A 23,666-nucleotide genomic window follows, 5' to 3' on the forward strand; every position below is an offset into this window, starting at 1 on the left:
TCCCTTTGTGGGAGCTAATTTACTGCTGGCTAAAACATGTTGACAGATTCCAGGATTTTATGTTGGGCCTGATTAGAGGAGGGCAGGAATCATGCATTATGAAAGCCCTGTCCGTTTACTAGAACCTTCGATGATTAAGACAGTATTTTAATGTACTCTCTGGGCAACTGAGCCTTAAAAGAAAAAGGAGCTGTAAAGCAAAAGGCATTTCCTGCATGGCCTCGGGGGAATTTTGAGCCCAGAGCTCCGGGTCCCCGGTGGGAGGGAGTAATTTCTGCTAATTAAGGGGGAATAGCAAAGTGTTGCATTTCGTCAAAACATTCAGTTGGGCTTCATTTTTATTGGCACCAAAGAAAGCCGGTCTGGATTTCCCCCCCTCTTTTTTCTGTGGATTCACTGCAGGATTGCAAGGCCCACAGCTCACATACATTAGGAGGAAAGTCAAAGGAAACGCCAAAGTTCAACTAAAGTACAAGTAATTAGAACCAGATTCTCCGCTGCTTGCGCGTGCGCATGCGAAAGCCAGTGTAGACATTTTATTAAAATGTAATTTACATGCCTCGAAACGTTTGAGTGGGGGGCGGGGGAGGGGAGTCAACTCCGTAATACTGTCGCTCATTTAATTTTCATGTCGCTTCTGCGTGATGGGGGCCTGCTTTTAATTATCTATCTTTCCGGAAAGGCGGTTTGTTTGCACACGCGGGTTTTGCAAACCTGTGAATCGCATTCTGAAATCAGGTAATTGCTAAACGGGAAAAACTCTGCCTTGAAATGGAGCTGCCTCACTCGGCTGCTGGCTTTGTTATTATTATTGAGCTGCTCAGAGCTCAGCCCCGGGTTTGGGGCAGGCAGGGGAGGGGGACGGGGCGGCGAAGGAAAACATCACCGTGGCGCTTTGGCAGTCTTGACTCAGTAACCCGCCCGTGACCCTGAAGGAGTGTGTGCTTGCCCGGGTCACCCGGGATCCTGGCCGAGGGCGGAGCTGGGTTATGAGAATCCCTGCTACTCTGACCACACATCCAGCAGGTGCAGGACACGGGCGGGGAACAAAAGGAGGAACGGGGGGGGGGGGGGGGGGGGGGGCAGGCTGACTTTGGGGTTCTTAAATAAAGCCTGCTTCTCCACGTGCGACCCAGCCCTTAGATCAGTAGCATGAGCTCCACGTGGGAACTTAGGAGAAATCCAGACTCTCAGGCCACACTCCAGAATAACTGAATCTCTGGGGATGGAAGCCAAGATTCTGTGTTGTTAGGAGTCCCCCAGGACCCTGAGGCATGATCAAGTTTGAGGACCACGGATCTAAACTTTTGCTTCCCAAAGGGCAGTGGACTAGCTGGGTCAGCATCACCTGGGAACTTGGGAAAAGTGCTGGCTCAGAATATTAACCAAATCCCCCAATGATTCCCAAGCACTTTAAGGTTTGATGCGTACTGACATAAAAATGAATTGTTATTGTCCCAACCTCCCCGGAATCAATTTCAGTTAATTTGGCAGTGGACTCTGTCAGCTTCCCTTTCCACGGGTCCTTACTAAATATCCCGCCTTAATTGAGTACTTAATGCTCTATGATCTTCAGGCTGTGCGTGTTTGTGCTCACCACAAACCAGAAGTCTTCATTCTCTCCCATGAAACTTTAGCAGATTTGAGTTGGCAGTGGGTTCAAAGCTGTGCTGGAACAGCCTGAACTAGTAGTATCTACTGTATACACTGCGCACTTACTACTTGCCAAGCAGTGGGCTGCGTGTTTGACTCATCAACTCATTTCGTTCTTCCTAAATCCATGAGAGGGAGGGGGAAATTTCTACACCTTAGAATTAGGAAATTTAAAAACACAACCATGCTTTCAGCCTTGACAAAAGAAGAGTTCAAATGGTTTAAAATATAACTACTATTATTTCACTAAAACGCTCTGCTTTTTAGCTTTTCATTTTCTGTCTTCCTCATTTATTTCCTTGGAAAGAAAAGTCATTGAGTGTGGTCTGATCAGACCTATTCATTCAAGTCTGAGAACTGCAGGATTGTGTGCCTCTCTTTTTTTAAAAAAAAAAATCATGGTTATAATTTTGTAAACAATGATTTTATTCAAGAGAAGCTTACATTTGACAAGACAGTTTGGGCCTTAAACAAGAGAGTGGGGAAAAAGAGAGAGAAACAGGCTCCGGACCCACTAATCACTCTGTAGTTTAGCTACACCAGCCTGGGCTCAGGGCCAGCAATAGAAATTATTCCTGGGGCTGACTTTACCATGGGAAGTGCTGTCATATTTTCATAAGGGACCGTGACACGTTCAACACCTACATTTCATTTTTATAATATGCTTTCTTGCTTCAAGGAACATACTCCAAAATTATCTCATAGGTTGTTTCGTGTGACGTTATTAGCAAAGGATGCTTTATATCACTATTTTCTAGGACATACTAAGATAGCTTATGACAGCGTTCAAATAAATCCTCCCTTAAAATCACTTAGCAGGCCGACATATCTAACTACTTATTAATGATCTGAACCATGAAGCATCAGAAACGGAACTGCATTAAGTGAACAAATGTTGGAACGGGTCTCCGGAGTCATGTGTAGATGAAGCTAATTGCATTAAAATATTAAGGTCCCCTGAAGAATTTATCTCAACACTGTACGATTCAGTCCCATACTCTGTTTCTAATTAGGAGTCCCACAATTAAAAAAAAAAAAACAACAATAACCACTCTAATAAAAGGTGTTCTTTTATCTGTTCAAATTTCCTGTACACCGAGTGGATTAAAACAGCACCATTAAAATGTATACCATTTTAGACATGTAATTTTTGCTTATGTACTATAAATATATTTGAAAACCATGTTGGTACCACCCTTTCAGAAAAGTGATGGGGCAATTCTTTTTGGAATATTTAAGGAAATTATGCTTTTACACATGGGACCTTTGCCACTCCTCTGAAATCTGAGAAAGTTCATGTGCAGATTATATCAGAATTTAGGAAAAACCTTCTCAGGCAACAAAATAATCCTCTGTTTACATGGTTACAAGTTGTTGCAAAGAAGTTTTTTTATTTGGGGTGTGGTTTTGTTTGCTTTTGCAGTTATAGATTCATGTTAGCTGCCTCAAAATAACTTTGAAAGGAACTTAATTCTCACTGTGTGAATTTTCTTGGTTACAGAAAGAAATAAAATGCCATGAACCTGCATAAAATTGCATGTAGGACCTGATGGGAAGTGCATGGGCTTTGCTGCCAGGTGGACATAGACGCCCAAAGAGTTTTACTTCTTTGCGCCTCGGGGTCTCCTTCCTGAAAATGGGGGTAATCCTAAAATTCCTGTTGGTGAAAGGGAGACAGTGTTGGCAACATGCCTGGCATGCAGTAAGTGCTCAATAAATGGCAGCCCCTTCCATCTCCCATGATCCAAAACTGAGGTTCTTAACCAGCAACAGTGTTGCCTCCAAGGAACATCTGGCAATGTCTGAAAACATTTGGGTTATCACAGTTAACCAGAGGGGGGAAGGTGCTACTGGTGTATACTGGGTGGAGGCCAGGGATGCTGCTAAACATCCCACAGTGCACAGAATAGCTCCCATAACATAGAATTATCCATCCCAAGTTAGAAAATGCTCAGGTTGAGAAACCCAGATCTACCGTATGCTGCTACTTCTAGGGAGACTCTGGGACAAAGGAATGGGGGCGTCAAAGAAGATAATTTCCTGTAGCTTTGGAGAACTGGAAACTGCACTCCTAGAGGTCAGAATGCATAAATTCAGTTTAAATCTGCCTTTGGCTAGTAATCACTTAATTATCCCGATCTTTAGTTTCCTATCCTGAAAACTGGAGATGGAAAACTTGCTGACTACATCGCAGAGTTTATGCTTTGGAAATCTCAAAACTGTATAAAAATATATAAAAGTAATAGCTAACATTTTATTATTAGAGTATTTTGGGAAAGGTGGGTAACTGGATATCTTTATAATGTGACTAACACGTTACCATAGAAGATGGCAGAAGTATTTCTCTAATGTCTAGTCAAATAATAACATTACAATACTAAAACCTAGCACTTATTAAGCATGTATTATGTACTAGCCTCTAAGCATTTTATATATATTAATTCACTTCAACCCCATTATGAGTCTATGAGATAACTAGTTTTTTGTTTAGGGTTTGGAATTTTTTTTTTTTGGTATGCTGTATGGTGGGGTCACATTTCATTATTTTTCCATGTCAGTATCCCGTTATTGCAGCACCATTTGTTGAGTTTTTGATTGTTTGTTTTTTGGGAAGTGCATAGACTGGGAATCGAACTTGGGTCTCCCACATGGCAGGCAAGAACTATACCACCGAACTACTCTTGCACTTGCACCCCCAATCCCAACCCCACCCCCATAACTAGTTTTAAATATCCCTCTTTTTGAAGTGAGAAAAAGGAGGCCCAGGGTTAAGTAGCGTGCCCAAGGCTCATACAGTTGCTAAATAATGAGCAGGGATTTGCATGCAAATGTTCCTCCGTTCAAGAGAACGGGTCAGCCCCAGATGTTGAGAGAAGACAATGACATCTCCTAAGAAGGCCTAAAACTTCTTGGGCAAGTGGCTCTCCTTGGCAACAAATTTCAGAGTATATAGAGTTTGTCTAAGTCAGACAACAGCAAGACAGACACACAGAGTCATCCCAGCATGAGGACCAAAGTGAAACTGGAAAATTAAAAAGAACTGAAATAAGGTCCCTTTTAATTTCCAGTCAGAGCAATAAAGTAGGAAAGTCCCCCAGAGTAAACATAGGATTTAGACGGCACACACAGACACACCCACTCACCCCCGCCCCTGCATCTTTCCTGCTGAGAAACCGAGCCCAGCAGGGAGAATGGCAGCAGCTAAGACCAGGGCTCCAAAGACCCTTGGCGGTGGCCCAAGGGCGTGTGAGTGAGCACTGATGGGAGCAGCCACTCCGGCCGGATGCTGCCTGCACAACGTTCAGCCTCGGAGCGCTGCCGGGCCAGGAGGAGGGGGGCGGAGGCGGACTCAGGGCCCCCACCCCCTAAACCGGTTCTCTGTCCCACACCAGTGGGCCACATACACCCCCTTCACCAAAGTTTACTTGGCACAAGAATGAAACCAATATGCGGAATTGTGGAGTTGTGCAGTAGCTCTTCTGTCACTGCCTACAGAACAGGACTGCTCCAAATGAGGAGCTGAATTACTCTCTTCCCAAGAGGTCTGAGGTGGGCAGAAAGAGCCCGGAATCAGGAAAACAGTCAACATACTCACTGCACCTTTCAGTTGATGGGTATGAGGATTTTGTTATTGCTGGGGCTGAGCATAAAACAGTTCAAGGAGACAACTGGTGACATTTTATTTGAAAAGATTCTTAAATTTCTATATGGAGTTGTTCAGATGATAGAAATACCATAACATTGTGGTTGATATTTTTTCCCTTCATATCAGTGATTTCTCAATGTCTTGAGTGTAGTTTCAAATTGCTTTTGTTTGATTTCTTTAAAAAAATATTGTTAAGGAAAATATGAAAAAAATCATTCAAAGAAATTTCTACCAACCTCCCATCTGTGGGCAATTTCCAAGGCTAAGGTCTTTTTTGGATAGTCCCTCCTTCAGGGAACTTGGCCACCTCTACAGACCAGTTGCTTGAGGTGTGTGGCACAAACTGTGGAATTACCCGGCCTGCTTTAAGACTTCGGGCAAATTACTTAACCTCTCTGAGCCTCAATTTCTGCTTCTGAAAAATAATAGTAGCTCTCTCGTTGGACCACTGTGTATATTAAATGATAAATCAGCATAAAGCACTTGGGGCAGCTCCTGGTGCATAGTCGCTTATAGGAGCACAGTTATAATTACCATATAAACGCTCATCCTTGTGCTGATGAACTCAGAGTTATTCACCTTCCCATTTGTTTTTTTTTCCTACCATCAGTCTCATGGCTTGATTTGCTGACCTTTACTCCCATTTGGAAGTTTTCTCTGCTCGTTCTTCCATACGAGTCCTTCATTTATGGAGAAAATAGCCTAATATATAACTTTCTTATCTTCCCTCTCAAAATAGATTTCCCTCCTGACATACCTAAGAGATTCCCTACAAGTTAAAGCAAGTCTTGTCAGCTTTTCCTCTAAGTTATACTCTGTCATCTTACCCCTTCCTTCCCAGCCTCAAAGGCACTACATCTGAAGCACTGCCACTGCCCTCTCCCCCTGTGTTTTCCTGACGCAGCCCCATATCATTCTGCCCAGCACCTAAGAACCAGCTTCTTTAAATACCTCTCTCATTTGAGAGCCCTGGATAGCTGTTCAAAACCCAAAGTCCCAAACTTTCAGATGGCTGTGTAAGTGGGGGGCTGGAGGTTGGCAGTACAGGGCAATTATGATCAGTATACACCAGCCAGTTGATGACAAATATTTACCGAGTGCCTAGCAGGGGCCAGGCGCTGTGCTAAATGCTGGGCTATAAAGAAGTAAGAAGACACTGTTCTCTGCCCACGCGCATAGACACCTAAAAATACAAGACAGCAAAAATGGTCCAAGCGAGAGGAAGGATATAATGGGTGCCTGGGGCTTTCAAGATGTGTCAAATTACCAACCTTGCCTTTAAATAACCAGGGCTTTAGAGTGTGCTGGGACAAAGCAGGAGCTTAATAAATGTTGGCTGGAAAAAAAAAATCAATGAGTGAAAAGAATGAACTCTCCATAGAAATCTTTCTTTATATGTGGTATCAAATGATGATAATGTCTGCCAATTCAGCAGAATCTACCAGCAACACACATTAAATGGTGGCGGGTGATTTGAAGTGTGTTTGCACTCACAGCACCCTACTTGCTTCTTGGTGACAAAAGTGCGAAGTAAAGCAGGAGACATTATCATTACCAGCATCTTAATCCCTAGGATTCCCATCAGGAAACTGAAGCTTAGAGAAGTTAAATGACTTGACCAAGGTCACATGGTTAGAAAATGGCTCTAGCCACAATTGGCCTCCTGAATCCAGATATAAAATTGTTACAGATGAAAAAGAAGGCCCTCATTTCTATTTTAAATAGTCCTATTAATTTTTTAATGTTTTAAGTCTGGGTCAGTAAACATTTCCTGTGCAAGGTCAGATAGTACATATTTTAGGGCCCTTCCAGGGCCGTATTTTTGGGCCATATGGTCTCTATCACAGCTACTTAACTCTGCCTTTGTAGGGGGAAAGCAGCCATAAACAAGATGTAAATGAATGAGTGTGGCTATTTCCAATAAAACTTTATTAACAAAAAATGGACCACAGGCCAGATTTGGCCCAGTTTGCTGACCCAGGCTTTGAGATAAAGGAATTGAAGTGCCCCCCTTTATAGTAAATGCACATTATTACAAAATCTGGGGTCTTTTCCTTGCTTCCAGAGTAGATACAGAGTATGATGTCCATATTTCACAGAGATGTGAGAAATCTTTTAAAGACACCGACACTATAGGGTACTGTAAGGACTACACATTTTCTTCCAAGCTTCCATGTATACATTTTTATTAGTTAGAGTGGTCAATATGTCTATCATAAATACACTTTAAAATCCCTTCCTACATATTCTCTCTATTGGGATTATTTATCATGCCTTTCTTCTCTGGCTTAGAGCCAGGAAGAATATGGGAGTTTTAATACCTTAATCCATTACATGGATTTTTTAGAGCTCCATAAGACAAAATAAAATGCACTCTCATGGTCATATATGCAGTAAACCTGATATGCCACTTAATATTTCATGTTCCATTTTCTATTTCAGTTGTAACTGTTTCCAGCATTCAGTGAGCAAAACTGACACAGTTTCAGCCATCCTTTTCCTGCAATTTTTTTGTTGTTTAGAGAACTCCTGACAATACATCAACAATCAATTTCAGTGCAGACTCTGAGGAGTGATTATTATTGCCCCCCAATATTCTGAAGAAGCATGGAAATAATTGTCCACTGGCATATGCCACATCACCTGTGGCAATGTGGTGAATGAATTGGTCTTGATTGCTATTATTAGGCCATGTTACCTTGTTGGAAAAAGAGATTGGGATTTATTTCTAGTTAGTGAGCAGAAACCAGTCTGCTCAATGAACCACACCTTCCAAATATGCCATACCACATAGGACCCTACCCTTGAACCTGGGTTGCTTCTGTGATTTGCTTTTGACCAGGGGAATGTGACAAGAATAGAGCCATCTGAGGCTAAGTCATAAATAGCCTCCTGGGTTTCTTGGGATGCTTATTCTAGGGAAAGTCAGCTGCCATGTAAGGAGTGCAATTAACTGGAGATCACCATCCTGGAAGGAAGCTGGAGCTAAGAGAGAAGGCTATGTGGAGAGAAAGATGCTCAGGCAGCCTCCCAAGGCTCTGGCAATCTTAACTGAGGTATTGGACATATAAATAGAGAAGTCGTCTTGGACATCCAGCCTTGCATCAAGACTTCAGATGGCCCCAGCCCCACAGCCTCCTATCTACCGTCACATGAAAGACCCCCAAGTGAGGCAGAACCTTGACTAATAAATTCAAGTTAATAGTAATAATTAATAATTCATTGGTGTTTTAAGCCACAAAGTTTTGGGTTGGACTCTTACATAGCAATAGATAACCAAAATTAACCTATATGCATTACTAATAGAAGACTTTTTATTGTAGTGTCATCAAGAGCCTGTGAAAGGGCCCATCTTTTTTATACCCTTCAGAATGTAATAGTTATTTGATATCACATTCACTGTCCTAAACTATGCATACATTCCTGCTAGCTACAAGAGCAACTGAAAAATTCCATCCAAAAATAATGAATTAGAAAAGCGTAGATTAAAAAGGAGGATGATAATTAATTGCTTAGCTGCAAATTCAAAGACTACACCAATTAAAATATCATGGAATAAGGCTCTTAAAAAATAAAAAGGTCGACTGCAATGCAATGATTCTTTTTTTCTCTAGAATTGCTTCTAAAGCTCACTCACATCCATTTGAGCCCACGTGTGAACACCACCTGCCTATCACCTGTGCACGCTCTCTTTTATTTTGAGATGCAGATGTCTGCTTATAGGGTTGTTGTATTTTTATTTGTTCCTCCAGGGGACAGATTGAATTCTCTTCCCCATACTGGACATTGCAACTCAAAATAATAGCAACGACCTGCAGGTAATGGGCCATAATACTCACTTGATACCCACTAAAGGAGGGTTTACATCAGCCGCTCTCTGTTACCTTTCGTGAAACATCTGTTTCATATGAGCCAGTTAAAAGTGCATACATCTGTAAATAATAAGTCTGTGTGTGCACATAATTTAATGAATTAGGACATAAAAAGGAATTGAACAGTAGGGGCCCAGCAATTAGAGTAACTGCCCATTTTATTAAAAATGTATTGTCTCCAGCTTTCACTTGGAAAACCTCTTATTATTCTGTGGGTTCTAAAGCTTCCAACCTTTTCCATCACCCCTTTCTACAAAGAAAATAAGAGTTTACTTTGTATAGTTGGCAGCGAGGAGAAAACAAACATTATGCAAAGCTGAGTTGGGAACTTGTGACTCACTTTCTCTTGCTAACTATGATTTGGGATAGGTTGCAAGAGCAACTGAAAAATTCCACCCAGATATAATCCTCAACTGTAAAATGGAGGTAATAACAGTGCCTCTCTAGGATGCTCTGAGGATAAGAACACAAAGTGTTTTAAGTATTTGGTACTTAAGATGCACTTAATACATATTAATTATGTTGGTGATTTGTTTTGTTTTCATAGAAATCAGTCATAACTTGAAGCCATTCAGTGTAAAAAAAAAAAAAAAGCAAGCCTAGGTTCAAAATTTGGATGTTGTTTTGATTTTATTTTTATTTTTTCTCTTCACAACAGTTCTAGGGATGGACAAAAACAAGGAGTGGTGATGTCCTGGTTAACAGGAAATAATGTCAGAAAATCTATTCCCATGATACCAAGGGGAGCGCCAGAAGCCCAGGGAAAGATTCCATTCTCATAATATTTTCACTAGTTTTCCTTATAAACACATTTATAAGGGCTTGTCATAATAACTTGAATCTCCAGAAGTTTTTGATAGGCTCCTTAAGTTTATTTCAGGTGCTTCGAGTGACCTGAAAATCTATAAATAAGTCACAGCAGAGTACTTGAGATACTCTCCGTTTTAACGTCAAAACTCAACACATCTCCTTAGGATCTACTGTGTGCCAGGAACTGGGTTACAAAGCAGAGCACAGACCTGTGAGTGGGAGAGGGCATTCCTGGGAGAGAGAGCAGGCATTTCCCAGAACACAAACTGAGGTTTCCATGGAGCGTGGCCTGTTCTTCTCTGCCTCCCTGAAGTTTGTCAAAAAGATGGTAAAACTAAACTGAAAGAAGTGTGAGAATATTGGAAGACACTGTGTCCATGTGAAAACCAAGTAGGTGTGGAACACAGAAGTAGAAATCTGTTGCTACCATGATACAACAGGAACGTCATTTAAGTCCAACCCAATGGGATTCTGTGAAAATCCTGCCTTAGCTCTGCAAAGTAAGTGTTAGCAAAGTGCAAAATATTTGCCAGGCCCCAGGAAAAACGGTTCTATCCAAAAGGAAAATGAGTTAGACAATGATTGAAATCACCACCTTACGGTATTCTGTGTATCTTTTCCTGTAATCTATTTTACTGTCTACATATAAAGGATAATTAGAGCTCATGAATAGTGTTAGGAAAAAAGAGTAAAGACTACAGGGAAAAGGGAGGTGAAGAGAATGAACAAATATTGAGAAAAATAATTATAGTAGAAGCATTTTGAGCTACATTGTCCAAATGCAGTGGCTATTAGCCACATGTAGCTCTTGAAAGTTAAATTAATTAACATTAAATAAAATTAAAAAGTCAGTTCCTCAGATGTATTAGCCACACTTCAAGTGCTTAAAAGCCACATGTGGCTAGCAGTACTGGCCTGGACAGCAGAGACTTATAGGTCATTTCCATCGCTGCAGCAACGATGCATTGTTGCAGTACTGGAGAGTACTAATACTGAGTATATGAAGGGGTACTTCACTTGATCATATGCATGGTTCAACCATGGTTTATTGAGTGCTAAGCAAGTACTTTACTACTGGGAAAACAGATAAAACACTATAACTGAACCCAGAGATTTCTCAGTCTAATAAGAGAACCCAATTGATAAAACCAAAACCAAAACACATACAAGGAGAGAAGGATGGAAACAGAGGAACAAATCTGATGACTTTAATGGTACACATGGTAGTTAGTTTCCAAGTGTTCATTGTCAAATTCTTTCATTTTTTCTATATTTAGAATATTTTCAGAAAAAAGTATTAGGAAAACATCTATTTACTGAGTGTTATGTGTCAGGTTCTTAAAAGGCACCCCCTTATTTAAGCCTATGATAAGCTTGCATGGTAAACATAGCAGATCCATTTTACTTGGAGCTCAAGTACAGGACAAGGGGCTTCTCACGTCAGCCTGCACTGTACCCCACTATTCCACTGTATTGCACTTCACCATCTTGGGATCCTTTGTTAGACAGCCATAAATCACAGACACAACCATCGAGTAATAAATAATTTTTAAAAATCTTATCTAATCAGACCAAACCCCCAAAGAATATGATTAATTAGCAAGCACTCCAGAAATATCCACAAGACTCTTCAAGAAGCAAATCTGGAAGATTGCACTTATTTCATTGCTCAAGACAAGTTTAAAACTCTTCTTTGTGAGCTACTTTTGGAGGTTCCAGAGAAAAATGTCATGCCTGATCCACTGCGACAAAAATGTAAAACTTACTTGCATCATCATCTTATACAACAGTGTTGTTCTCAGCATTTTTTAAATTAATTTATTTAAATTTCTTTCCATCATCAGACTCAAGTTCAAAGTCCTAATGAGACTTCTGTGTTTGTGTCGGGAGGATTAGGGTTAGGGCTAGCCTAATGACTTGTGCACACTAGTTGCTCCCATTAGACTGTGGGTGCAGGGAGCAGGGAGAGAGCCGGACTCTTCTTGGTGTCTCCCACAGAACACATCAAAGAGCCGGAACCATGGCAGACACCCAAGGGCTATTGATTGACTGCAATGCTGCAGGATAGAACCCATCAGTGAGCTCTAAAACACGTACTGCACCAATGACAGCATCTCTGGGCAAACTGTATCATGACAGCTTTGAAGGTGACAACACTCACTTGTAAAAGTCAATCATTTAAACCAAACCGAGGGTTTGGTGAATGGATACCTTTGATTTCAGACCACAGGGACACCCGGCCTGTGACAAATGGGAAGGACTGCCAGTTATGAGCCACAGAGAAACTGTTTCACTGAGGAGAAGAGATAGTGGCTAAAAAATCACTGTTCGCTATTAGCAAAGGCATATGAGCCACAGCTGTCTTACTAAAATCAGAGAAGAAGGTCTACCTTCCTAGTAACTTCTGGTTTCCAGGGCAAGAATAGAATCTTAATTGACATGATCTCCAATCCTTTCTATAAATTCTGCAACACAGACAGTTTTTTCCCATTTTGCAGATGTACAGACTGATCCTGTATCAATTCAGGAGATTTCTATTATCTCAGTCTGTCAGGCCCAGAAGGGGGGGGGGGGTGCGGTGTGAGGAGATATTGGTGGAGAGCTACCCTTGAGGGTCATTAATGCATGTGGGGAGAAGAAGCAGTAAAGACACCTATGGACTGACAGCTTCTCAGTTTCCAATCCCAAGGCAAGATAATTATCCTTTTGTCTCTGGTGAAGCCTTCAGGTGGTGATGCAATAACTTTTCCAAGAGTATTTGCAACTCCTGCCCATTAGTAGCCTATGTTTCTGGAAACCCATGTACTTTCCCAAGTAACAGAAGGATGCTGTATTCATTTGCAACCTCCAACTTTCCCCACAAATCCCAACCTGTTCATCCCATCTCTAGTTACCATTGTTTCCTCTGATAAGCAGGGCCCCAGTGAACAATTAAAGCTTTCAATAAATAATCTCTAAGCACATTCATTTGATTGACTGTTATTTGATACAGCAGTTAGTTTCAATGGGGCAGTTAATATTGATCACATAAAGTACTCCAGACAAACATGAAACAGTTCCAGAACTCCATGGATTATTACCCTTTATCTGCCAGTCATCTGGGTTACTTGTAATGGTCACGGAATTTAAAATCAATAATAACAATTAGTGTTCTGTACACCAAAACGGATGAATCATGTGAAATGGGTTTTCATATAAAATCAAGGGTAAAGCGAGCCTCAAACACGGGAAAAGTCTCTCGGAATTTCCAATGCACATTTGGCAAGGTACTTTCATGTAAGTCTTTAAAACACGCCACAAGAGAGAAAGAAAGGTGTTCAGAAGATGCAGCCATAAAAATTCATGTGAAACCCCTGATGGCCTTAATCCAAAGAGATGCATAAAAGATAAAAGTGATCAAACTCAGGGCTAACAAATGTAAAATTAATGGAACTGGCAATTTACTTCCTCGGAGATGCGCTTCTACCTTTTTCGGCTTCTGATTCATAGGCATTAATTGTGATTTTTCGTAATAAAATGGCAACGACAGTATTTTAACTCCACGGCACCACTACTGTAATGTCTGGATAATTAAAATACAAAGCAACAGAGAAATGTTTCATCATTAAACTGTAACCAGCGCACTATGTGAAATCATCCATTCCAAAGACTTGTTTTTCATCAATTATTTGTTATTTATCTGATGTAAATATAAGAAGGACTAATTAAAATGTATGCCTTTTTATACAGATTCTTGTCATTAAAGCCAATGAAAGCATTCTGAGGACCATAATGAAATAATTATGTTTGCCTTTAAGAATTCTCTCCAATAACACATGGCAGTACTGAGCTAAATTAAAACATCAGGAACTAAATTTCTCCTGCCTCCATTTCCATTTTAGTTAATTATACCCCCAAGCTTTCCAACAGACCAGACCCTAAAAAATCTTTTGAAGCTGAAATGGCCTTCAGATCATCAGCCTTTTTATAATTATGGACTTTGATGACGAGAAAAAGGTATCGTAGCCATGAAAGCTTTAATACATTTGAGAAGGAGGATTTATTATAAACGTCTTTATTTGCTCTGGAAATTGGAGAAAAATTGGGATAAATGTGATCCAAACCTTCTTTACACAATTAATTGATACATTCATCTTATCTCGTCTTATCTGCCGCATTTCTACCACAGTTATTTTGAATTCAGCTGTTTTCTCTTTTTTTTCCTGATCTGGAAAAATCTGTTTCTGCAGAGAACATTAATTGATTAATAATAACAACAAAAAACAAACAGTCCACTAAATCTGGATCAAATCCGGAGAGCAACTCCTCATTCAATTTTTTACAAAATAAAAAGCTACCTTAAAGATAGGAGTAGACTGAGGAGAACATGTACATTTTAAAAATAAAATAGCACACTTTCTCCTTCTCCATAAGCCAAATTGGAGATGGATCCCAAGGCAAGCAATCTGAGTTTAAGAGAAAAGGTGATTGGCAGGACTGGGCCAAGTGATGCTTTAGAGCAAGGAGTAAAGCGTCTGGTTTGATGGTGTGAAAAAAAAACAAAGAGAGAGAGAGAAGGCAAAGGATACTGAAAGAGGACAGGAAAAACCACCAGGCAGTTTCAGGACTGGTGGCAAAGTGAAATGGCCTTAACAATGTTGTCATATGATGCAGATGTGGGTGGGAACTTCGCATTTATAAAAGTAAATAGGAGTTTCAGGGATTAACTAGACAATGTGAATTCCCTCACATTTTGTTATACACAGACAGTTGGCAGGGTTCACGGGTGGATAACATTCAGTGTTGCTGGATAGACTGTCTTATGAGACATTGGAAAGAAATTGTTGACAGCTGAGAAACAAATACCTATTATATGTCAATGTAAAATTGCAATTATAATCTCAGAGTCCGCTTTTATTAAAATCACTCCATCACCCCCAAGTTACTCTTTATTCTGTTTAGAGAAATCTCCTTTGTGTCTCCCCTCCCCTGAGCTGGTTCACTCCCTGAGCTGCTGTGGGGCCCTGGAGACTCCAGGAATCCATATGGCCCAGCCAGAGGAAATGCTTAGCCAGGCTGGGTCCCCTGGCTGATGTCAGTTCCTGTTATCCTCGCCTTATCGTGCAGGGGGCCCAGAGTCTTATCTTACTGAATGGCCCCCTTTCAGCTCCCCACCCTGCACGGCCAGAGAAAAAGCAAGTCAGCAGTTCCATTGCCTGTCTGAATTCCCAGCGAAGGAGCACTGCAAGCTCAAAACAAGTAACAAAATGCCTTCAGACCCACCCTCTACCCGCTTCCTAGGGAGAGAGAACTTTACCAACTTTATTTTTCATTCATTTTTAAAGGGGTTGGGGGTGGGATGGGATGACAATCATGCTTCTAAAAGAAGTAAGGAAGCTGGGATTGAAAGAGGAGAATTCAAGGCAACATTTGACTGATGAGATTGTGTTATTAGATCTTACAGATGGGGTAGGTTATCTCATCTCCTATTTAACAAGAGCTACTTAGGCCAAGCCACTTACAGACAGGATACTGATAAATCAGAAACCTGAGTTAACTGCACCCTCCTCCCCTCATCACCCCCAACTCCCAACTTTTTAAAAAGCTGGCAAAGAGCTAATACAGATTTGTTCATAATTCAATTTAATTCTACACACTCCTCCCCATCCCCTCCAGCCCTGCACACATGCAAGTGCTGAAATTAAAAAAGTCCCATCCTTTTTGCAGGGGAAGGCTTTTATTTACAGATCTGAAATTTGCTACAAGAAGAATTCATATTCAGAAGATGAACCAAAAACACAAGGCAATCTTAAATCATAATGAAAAAATTAAACTGTGAGTACTGTAGTTATATTGACCATAGAATCCAAGCAGAGACTTATGGAGCCACTCCTGGGTTCAAAGGGCAGCCTGGGAGATGTCGTAATATTGAAATATCTGGCATATTTCAATGATTTATGTGGGAACTGTGGCAGTATATTTGAAAGCGGGTTATTCTAGAAAAATCAAAGATGTATAATTGCCATAACTTCCCCATAATTTTGAAAGGGAAGATTTTACACTAATATCTTTTGGAAAAGGTTTTTAGCCAAGATAGTTCTGATTCATTTTCATCAAAAATTCCCATTTATGAAATAATCTATTTAATTGATAGTTAACTGAATTTATATCAGACCATTTAAAGTATGAAAATGTCATTTCGGGATAAATGTATTGGCCTTTCCATTTAACTCAAACTCTAGAGAATATTTTATGATACTCTAATAATGAGCGCTTCATTAGTTGTTTTTATTTGCAAGTCCTATGGTGCTTGAAATAGTTGTTTTGGGTTTTTGCTGGGGTTTTTTTTTGCCTCTTGGTTTTACATCTTCATCTTCCTCCCAGAGAATAACTTGCTGATTAAAAAAAATTAAACCTTTTTTAAAGATTTGTATATAAAGATTAGAAATTCCTTGAGAGCATAATTTATAATCTTTATAATTCATCACACCTTTCCTTTCTGGTATATAATTTAATGATGTTTGTAGAATGTATAAAGGAGAAAATAGAAAGGTTTTCTTTCTTTTCAGTCATCTTGGGGGCTTAACATGTTGAACGTAAATTCTAAGCATCTGAGATCTGGAAGAATTTTCTTTACTCTTATTCTTTAAGGAGGAGTTAGTACCAATACTGATTGGTTAACATATAGTCAGAAGCTGCCAGAAATTAGAAGAAATCCTTTGATTCTGGTCAGCTAACCTATCAAAATTGCCATTCTGGTCATTATCTATTAAGAAAAAAAAGGACTGATTCAATGTAATGGCTTTACATTTGGGATGGAAGATTAGATTACAACTAAAGTTTCCAAATCAATTCCATAACTTTAATTTAAGTGAACGAACATATATACCTCTTCTACTGTTTTGTTCTGAATCCATCATTTTCGAAAAAGCGATAGCATTTAAACTCATCTTTTTTTTCTTCTAAACTGCACATCAATAATTACCTGACAATATCACTTTATCTGGATATCAACAATATTTTAGTATTTCTCTTTTTCTACAGAGTAAGGCAACTTTGTAATCTTCTGCTTGTTTTCAAACAACACTGCCCTGCGTTCTCTTTGAGGTTTGAGCTAAAATCCCTTCCTGTCTCTGCTTTCTGATGGTTTTAGTTACCGGGGTCATGTGGCTGAGAAGTAGAAAATTATGCCCTACTTTAGAAAAACAATTGAGCCTTTTTCACCGAAATATTTATTCAAAACCCCATTCAATTCATATGGTGACTGTCAGTCTTTATTTAGTCTCTCTTTCAGAGGGCATCTTTGATTTTGCCACTTTGACCCCAATTTATATCTCACTAGGAGAGGATTTAGATAGCGTTTAGTACTTAAAATTTGAGTCCCAGGGCTTTGCGAATGGGGTTTTCTATGTTCGCCACACTACTGTGTTCGCCACACTACCGTGGGTTTTTAAAATAGATTCTTTCTTCTCATTAATGGGCAAAATCCTATTTCAAATGGAAAATACTGTTTTCTTTTTTTATTTTGATGGTTTGAGTAGGGAAAAAGGCCAAGAAGTTGTCACACTCATGATTTCACCAAAAGTAACTATCTTTAGGCCCATAAAATATTTGCATTTATCTTATACCCACTGAGCAATTAATGCCAAAAACATCTGGAGCGTCCTAAAACCCGGATAATCCAGGAGGCATCTGAATAGAAACTTGGTGACTTTGATACCTTCCAGGGGCAGTCTTAAATCAGTATTATTTATACCACATTCCTTTAGTGGACCCTAATCCTGACTTCAAATTTTATAACAAGCAATTCATAGGCCCTACTCGAACCAGCAGCTGGTTGGCATATCATTTTTCTGTTTTTAAAATTAAAAAGGAAATAAAGACACTATTCTAACACCTTTCAGAAAAGCGTCTGATGTATTCTATGTTCAAAGGTTTTACGCTAATTACTTCACACACACACAACGCCATCCATAAAAAATAAGTAGGATCTCAAAGCAGAAAATAGTTTTGGTAGGAATTTGGTACTTTTTTTTCTCCTTGCCCACTGTTTCCTCTATGCTAAGAGCATAAACCGATCTGCTTCTCGTCAAAACCTCCAGTAAATAAAATGGAAAAGGTTGTAGCTTTTATGTACTTCTCATTCAAAGGTAGCCTTGATGTGCTTTTATTTCGAAAGCCTTAACCAGTTTTGCCAACCTGAACCAAACATTGCGTGGCAGATATTTGTTAGCATTTTTTTTTTAAGCTTTCAATTATGTTCACAAATTTAATCGCTTGAACAACTAAAGTGGCCAGTTATAACGCGGTTTATGGAGGATAAAGCAACTCTGCAGGAGCACAAGCAATATTTACATTTTATTCATTTTACCTCAAGTTTGGACGTGGGATTCAAACCCTTCTGAAACTGACCACAATAAGCACTAATTGCCCTGCTTACAAAAATAAGACACTGGAATTTCTGAAATCCCTTTGTCAAATGCCTATATTTACTTTTTCTAAAGCAAGTTCTTTGATTAGCTCAACTTTGCTGTTATCAACACTTCTTGCTTATCGGCTAGCCCTAGGCAAATGACACATTCACCACTCTTTCTCCCCAGATAAGGCAAATCCCTTGTTTAACTTGTTCAAGAATAAACAAAGCTTTTTTCCCCAGCTCCTACGACTTAATAGGCATGTTTGGAGGGTTAATTACAAAAGAGGGAATGTCTACATGTTAGGGAAAAAAAGTTCTATTAGGTTTATTAACTTTCCGCCAGGATCCTGAGCAATTTTTTTTCCTTTCTGCTAAAAATTATGCTCCACTAGAACTTTCTCTCACAAGAAAAAGTTTCAGAGAGACCCAGTTCACTAGGATTCCAGATGACCTCCTTCGTGCTGTTTTAATTGCTACAAGTCTAAAAGATCTGCTAGTGGGATGGGAAATTATTTTGTAACACTCAGTTTGAGTTCTCCAGAAAGAAAATAGGCAGCAGGAAAAAAAGACATTTGGGGAGCAGCGAAAGATTAAGATGCCTACTGAAACAATAATCTTTTTGCCCTACTTTTGGCTCTCTGAAATGTTAAATCAGACAGCCTAACTGTTGACATCAAAAGATTATTGATTTTTCAGCTACAAACCTGTTGATTTCCTGGCCCAAGAAGCAAGGCTTTATTCTTAAAAGAAAAAGTTTCAGAGAGGGCAATTTAAATCTTATCATTGTTCCCACTCTCCTTTTTTTCTTCTTTCTCTTTAGATAAGCCACCTAAGTTATTAGGAAAACTCAATTTTTTCCAGTTAAACTTTGACCTCTTTGAAAACAAAGATTTAAAATGTCATTTTCAGGCTAATGCTCCAATGAATTGTCAAATAAAGTACTAAAAACATTTTGATAGATAGCCGAGCCATTTATCTAAATCACTGTCAGGGCAGCGAAGCATCCTGCAGGCTCCAACTCCAGCCACTCGAAGGTGGGATTTTCTGGGACTTCTGGTCATTTCTCAAGCCTGCGGCCAGACTACTGTTGACCAGATGCATGCTTCGGCACCCTGTCAGCATCAGATAACCAAACAGTCAATATTTTTTTTAAAAACCGGGCTACCACACTTAGATGTCCTTTCCTGCAACCGAAGTCTAGGTCCCCGGCTGAATCGCAAGATATGGAAATAATGGATGGCTCAGCCCAAGGGGTGTTCATTGCCAGTAGTTTTCTAGCAAAACAGCAACTTCTTAGAGCAACAAAGTGACTTGGAAAGGTGGCAGCGGGGTCAATGGTAAGAAATATTGCCTTTCCTTAGTAAGGAAAACACTGAAGGTAGCTGCTTTAACTGGTGGTTTATGAACTTCAGGAGCAGCAGCCACCTTAATTAGGCTAAATTTCTTGCAGAGAAGATGTCATATTTTAATTACTTTGGACTGTTGAAATCCACACGGGGGGTAAAAATATACAACTAATAGCGAAGCCAAAGAACAGCAAAGTTAAATTCCCCTCTGCACACTGTGCAGTAAAAACTGCACACTGTGTCCAACTGCCCTACTTGAAGAATGTTTCAAAGTCCTGTGGTCACCCTCTACTTGCGCCCCACCCCTGCCTATTTTTAAAACTGTAACAAAACAAAACAAAAACAAAAATGTAAGGCTGGTAAGGAGAAGAACAAGGGCGGGTGAGGGGTTGTTTGGGCAGAAAACATGTAACAGGAAATTTTCAGCAGAGGGAATCAATATGCACACCAGCATATCACACCCCTGCAGCATTAAATCATTAAACCCTTTGTCTTGCGACCGATGCAGTTTATTTCCAATGTCTTTATTGCATGCAAGAGAGACAATTAATTTTTTTTTCTTGGTATAAGAAGGGAAAAAAATAAACCTACATTGAGCAGTGTGCCGATGCTGCCACTCGGTTTGGGTCAATCCACTGAAGCATGCTTTGAGAGCTTTCTCCTGGAGCATGCAGGAAGACGGACTCGCAGTGTAGAAATCCAGGATTTGCCCAGGACTCACTGACAGAACATCCATACAGTCAAACATGATCTCCCCTGCACCGAATGTCTGCAAAAGTGCTTATCCTCTAGGTGCGGAGGCAAATGGCATAGAAAAGTCCACCCAACTCCATCAAACTCTGCCCCTTTTTTGGCACGTAGGCTGTTGGTCTTTTTCCCAGCCCCGAATCATGAATTATGACAGACAAGCCAGCTAAAAGCCTGTAATTGATCCAAATGATCATTTACCATTTTCCAGGCTTGGTCGGCCAATCCAGCCGGGGCGGGGGGTTCCCAGAAAGATCCCAAGTTCTCCTTCCAAGCAAATGCCTGCAAAAAGCCTTCCGAATGCGTTCCGGATCCTACCCCGACCGTGCCCAGACAAACCCCGGCCGGATCGCTCGCGTCCTCGGCATCCCGGTCCTCAAACAGCTCGGCTGGGGGAATTCTGATCCCCCCTTTGGCAAAGAATAGACCCTCCTGCCTCTGAACAGCTCACTTCCTACTACTTCTGTCACACAGAATGAAAGATTGAATTGCCTAATATATGCGAGTGAACTTTCAGTGAACCCTTCCCGGGCTGCTAACCTTCAAATGACCCAACTAGTCTGACATCACCAACTCCCAGGATTCTCACAGAGCTTAAAAACTCCCAGCAGCCCTGCAAAGCAGACAGCCCGAGACGCAGGCGGCGGGCGCACACGTCGGCTCGCTCGCTCCCATTTCTCACCTTAAAAACAATGCAAGAAGTGTTTTTTAAAACGAGCCAGGGGAGGAGCCAGGACGCGGCTCGGGACTCACGTCGAGCGCCAACTTCTCTCCCTTTACGCCTTTTTTTTTATTAAGGACAGCGGCTTAGCTTGGAAGCGAGTGTCCCCACCCCTCCCTTGCCCGCATGCCTCCCGCCCACCCCCTCGCCGCCAGCCCACCCTTTACATTCCTGTAAGCGCCTCTCGGTCTGTTAGATTCCTTGTAACTTATGTTTTTCCACTCCCGAAAAAGCAGATGCAAGCCCTAAATTGTAGAGCAGAGAACAGCTACCCCCGGGGAAACCTCGGGTTGAGAAACTTTCCATTCGATAGTCTTTTGCTCTTTATCCCCCTTGCAAAAGCCCTGGCCGAAGGGATCGCACTTGCGCTGGAGTTAGCCAGCCTTCTGGATTCATTGACTCTTCAAAACCTGTCAAGTCTATGATACGGCATATGGAGTCGTCAAGAATTAGTTTACCCCTGCCTAGACACACAAAACACACCCACTTAGATATGTAGGATTTTAGATCCTGATCCGGGAAAACGGACTGGTCCAGAGCGTGGGCTTGGGAGTCGCACCGAATAGGATTGTAATTCCAGCTCTACTGGTTATCAGCTGTGTGATTAGGGACAACTATTTAACCTCTCTTGGTCTGTTTTTTCAACTGTAAAATGAGGATAAACTACTATTCATCCAGTGAGTTGCTGGGAGGATAAAAAGAAATAATGCCTGTGTGGTGCTCAGTACGCTTCCTGGAAGAAATCTTAGCTATGACCTAGCCTCTTATTTTGCAACTGGGAAAACAGAAGCTCAGCCAGGCTGAGACCTGCCTGAGGTCACACAGCTCAAACCCCCACCACTAGAACCCAACTCACCAGTACTGAAATTACTTTGCAGTTGCCACATCCTTGCATGATGAATAGCCATTGGATTGCTCCTTCTCATCATCACACATACCACATACACACCTATTTTGAAAACTGGTTAAGTGTGAGGGCTTAATGTTTCCAAGGGACAGTTTTCACCAAATGACTGTTAAATACCAGTCCCTAACACAATCCTGGCTATTTACTAAAATACAGTAGTTTTAGGAGAGAATAACCTAAAAAAAAATCCCTTTCCTACTAGCCCAACCTACAGAGAAGAGACACTTCTTAGCCTAAAAACACCTAGAAGGACAGATGCACTATTTACAAATAAACAGGCAAACAGAGAGCTTTAAAAGGGAGAGCTAATCCAACCTGCAGCTATTTTGCACAACTTGCTGAAAGGATGCAACGCACACCAAAGAAAGGAAACTCGAGAGAGGAATTAAAACAACCTGCTACCTCTCCTTCCTTTCCAGAATTTCTTATAATTCACCCACAAAACAGGGTGGGCAGGTAGGGAGAGCCTCCTTGTCCCTTGCAGGGAAGCATGCTGCTCCTGTCTCCTTTTTGTGGATCATGCTGGAATGTGCACTGGCATCTAGGCCTTTTAAAAGACTGTCAGGGGGCACCCCGCCCCATGCTGAAACTCTGCTGTCTAGCAGAGTTGCTAAGTGGCACTAGTGGTGTAATATGAAAAGTATGCATCGCGCATTTACTAAGTCAGAGATCCTTTTATGAAGGTACATTGAAACAATTTTCAGCCCAGCAAGCTCAGTTCTTGCTATTGAAAAGTCCAGGCAATAAAAGGGTGAAATTTTGCTGAAACTATGTGTTTCTCTTTCTCTCTTTTCTTTTTTTAATACGGCCATCATTTTGTAACAGAGCTTATTATGAGATACCCTTTAACTACAAAGAAAACATACATTTTAAGCAAGGGAGCCCAGAGGTATTTACAAAACATTTAACACACTGTCATTAAGATAGTTGTAAAGATACACAAAGCACCACATTATGTGCCGCTTTCTATTTGGTCCAAGAGGCTAACAGCTCCAAATGCTTATTGAAGGTCCTTAGAGTTCCTTGGAAACTGGGTTCAGTAATGGAGGTGGGTGAAATGTCGTTAGAAGAGAGTACGCAGCTACAGTTAAAATGCAGCAGTAAGAACTTGAGTTGGAGATGAGAAACAAGACACCACTGAAAGGTGTGTGGTACAAGTGTCTGTTAGACAGGGGAGCCACGGAACTTCCTTGCTGAGCGTCTTTCCGAAAAAGAGGGGGGCATTCGTCTTTCCTCAGGGAAGTAAAGATGGCAATGAGTGTCCCCCAAGTTCTGTTCCACTCTCAATGTTTTAGGCTAGAGAATCAGCCTCATCTAGGAAGGGAGACTGCCTACACCCATATTTCTTCTCCCAATACTGTGTCATTGTGTAATACACAATGTGTCTGAAGCAGGGGATGGGAGACTAGGTTTTTTCTTTTTCTGCACAAGAGAGTTTAAAATTTATAATCACCTTAGAGTTCTCTGAATGTGTGAGAAACACTGGGGCCTTGAAATGAACGGTCTGCATTTAAATCCTTGTGAATAGAATGTTATGGGTTTCTTTTAATGCAATGATGTTCACCAATC

General features: G+C 40.8%; 1 protein-coding gene across 2 annotated transcripts in view; it reads right to left on the bottom strand.

Annotated features, from left to right (window-relative positions):
- The window catches only part of RARB (retinoic acid receptor beta), a 198,110-nt gene extending 176,932 nt beyond the window's left edge, over positions 1–21,178 (bottom strand). Inside the window, exon 1 of one of the 2 annotated variants that reach the window (XM_077129977.1) lies at positions 20,314–21,178. In XM_077129977.1, coding sequence (XP_076986092.1) covers positions 20,314–20,470 — 157 coding nt within the window. In that variant the 5' untranslated portion in view covers positions 20,471–21,178. The remainder of the gene's footprint in view (positions 1–20,313) is intronic. The other variant, XM_077129981.1, reaches the window with a different exon arrangement.
- Positions 21,179–23,666: the final 2,488 nt, after the last annotated feature.

This window comes from Tamandua tetradactyla, chromosome 15, assembly GCF_023851605.1.
Source record: "Tamandua tetradactyla isolate mTamTet1 chromosome 15, mTamTet1.pri, whole genome shotgun sequence".
Lineage (NCBI taxonomy): Eukaryota > Metazoa > Chordata > Mammalia > Pilosa > Myrmecophagidae > Tamandua > Tamandua tetradactyla.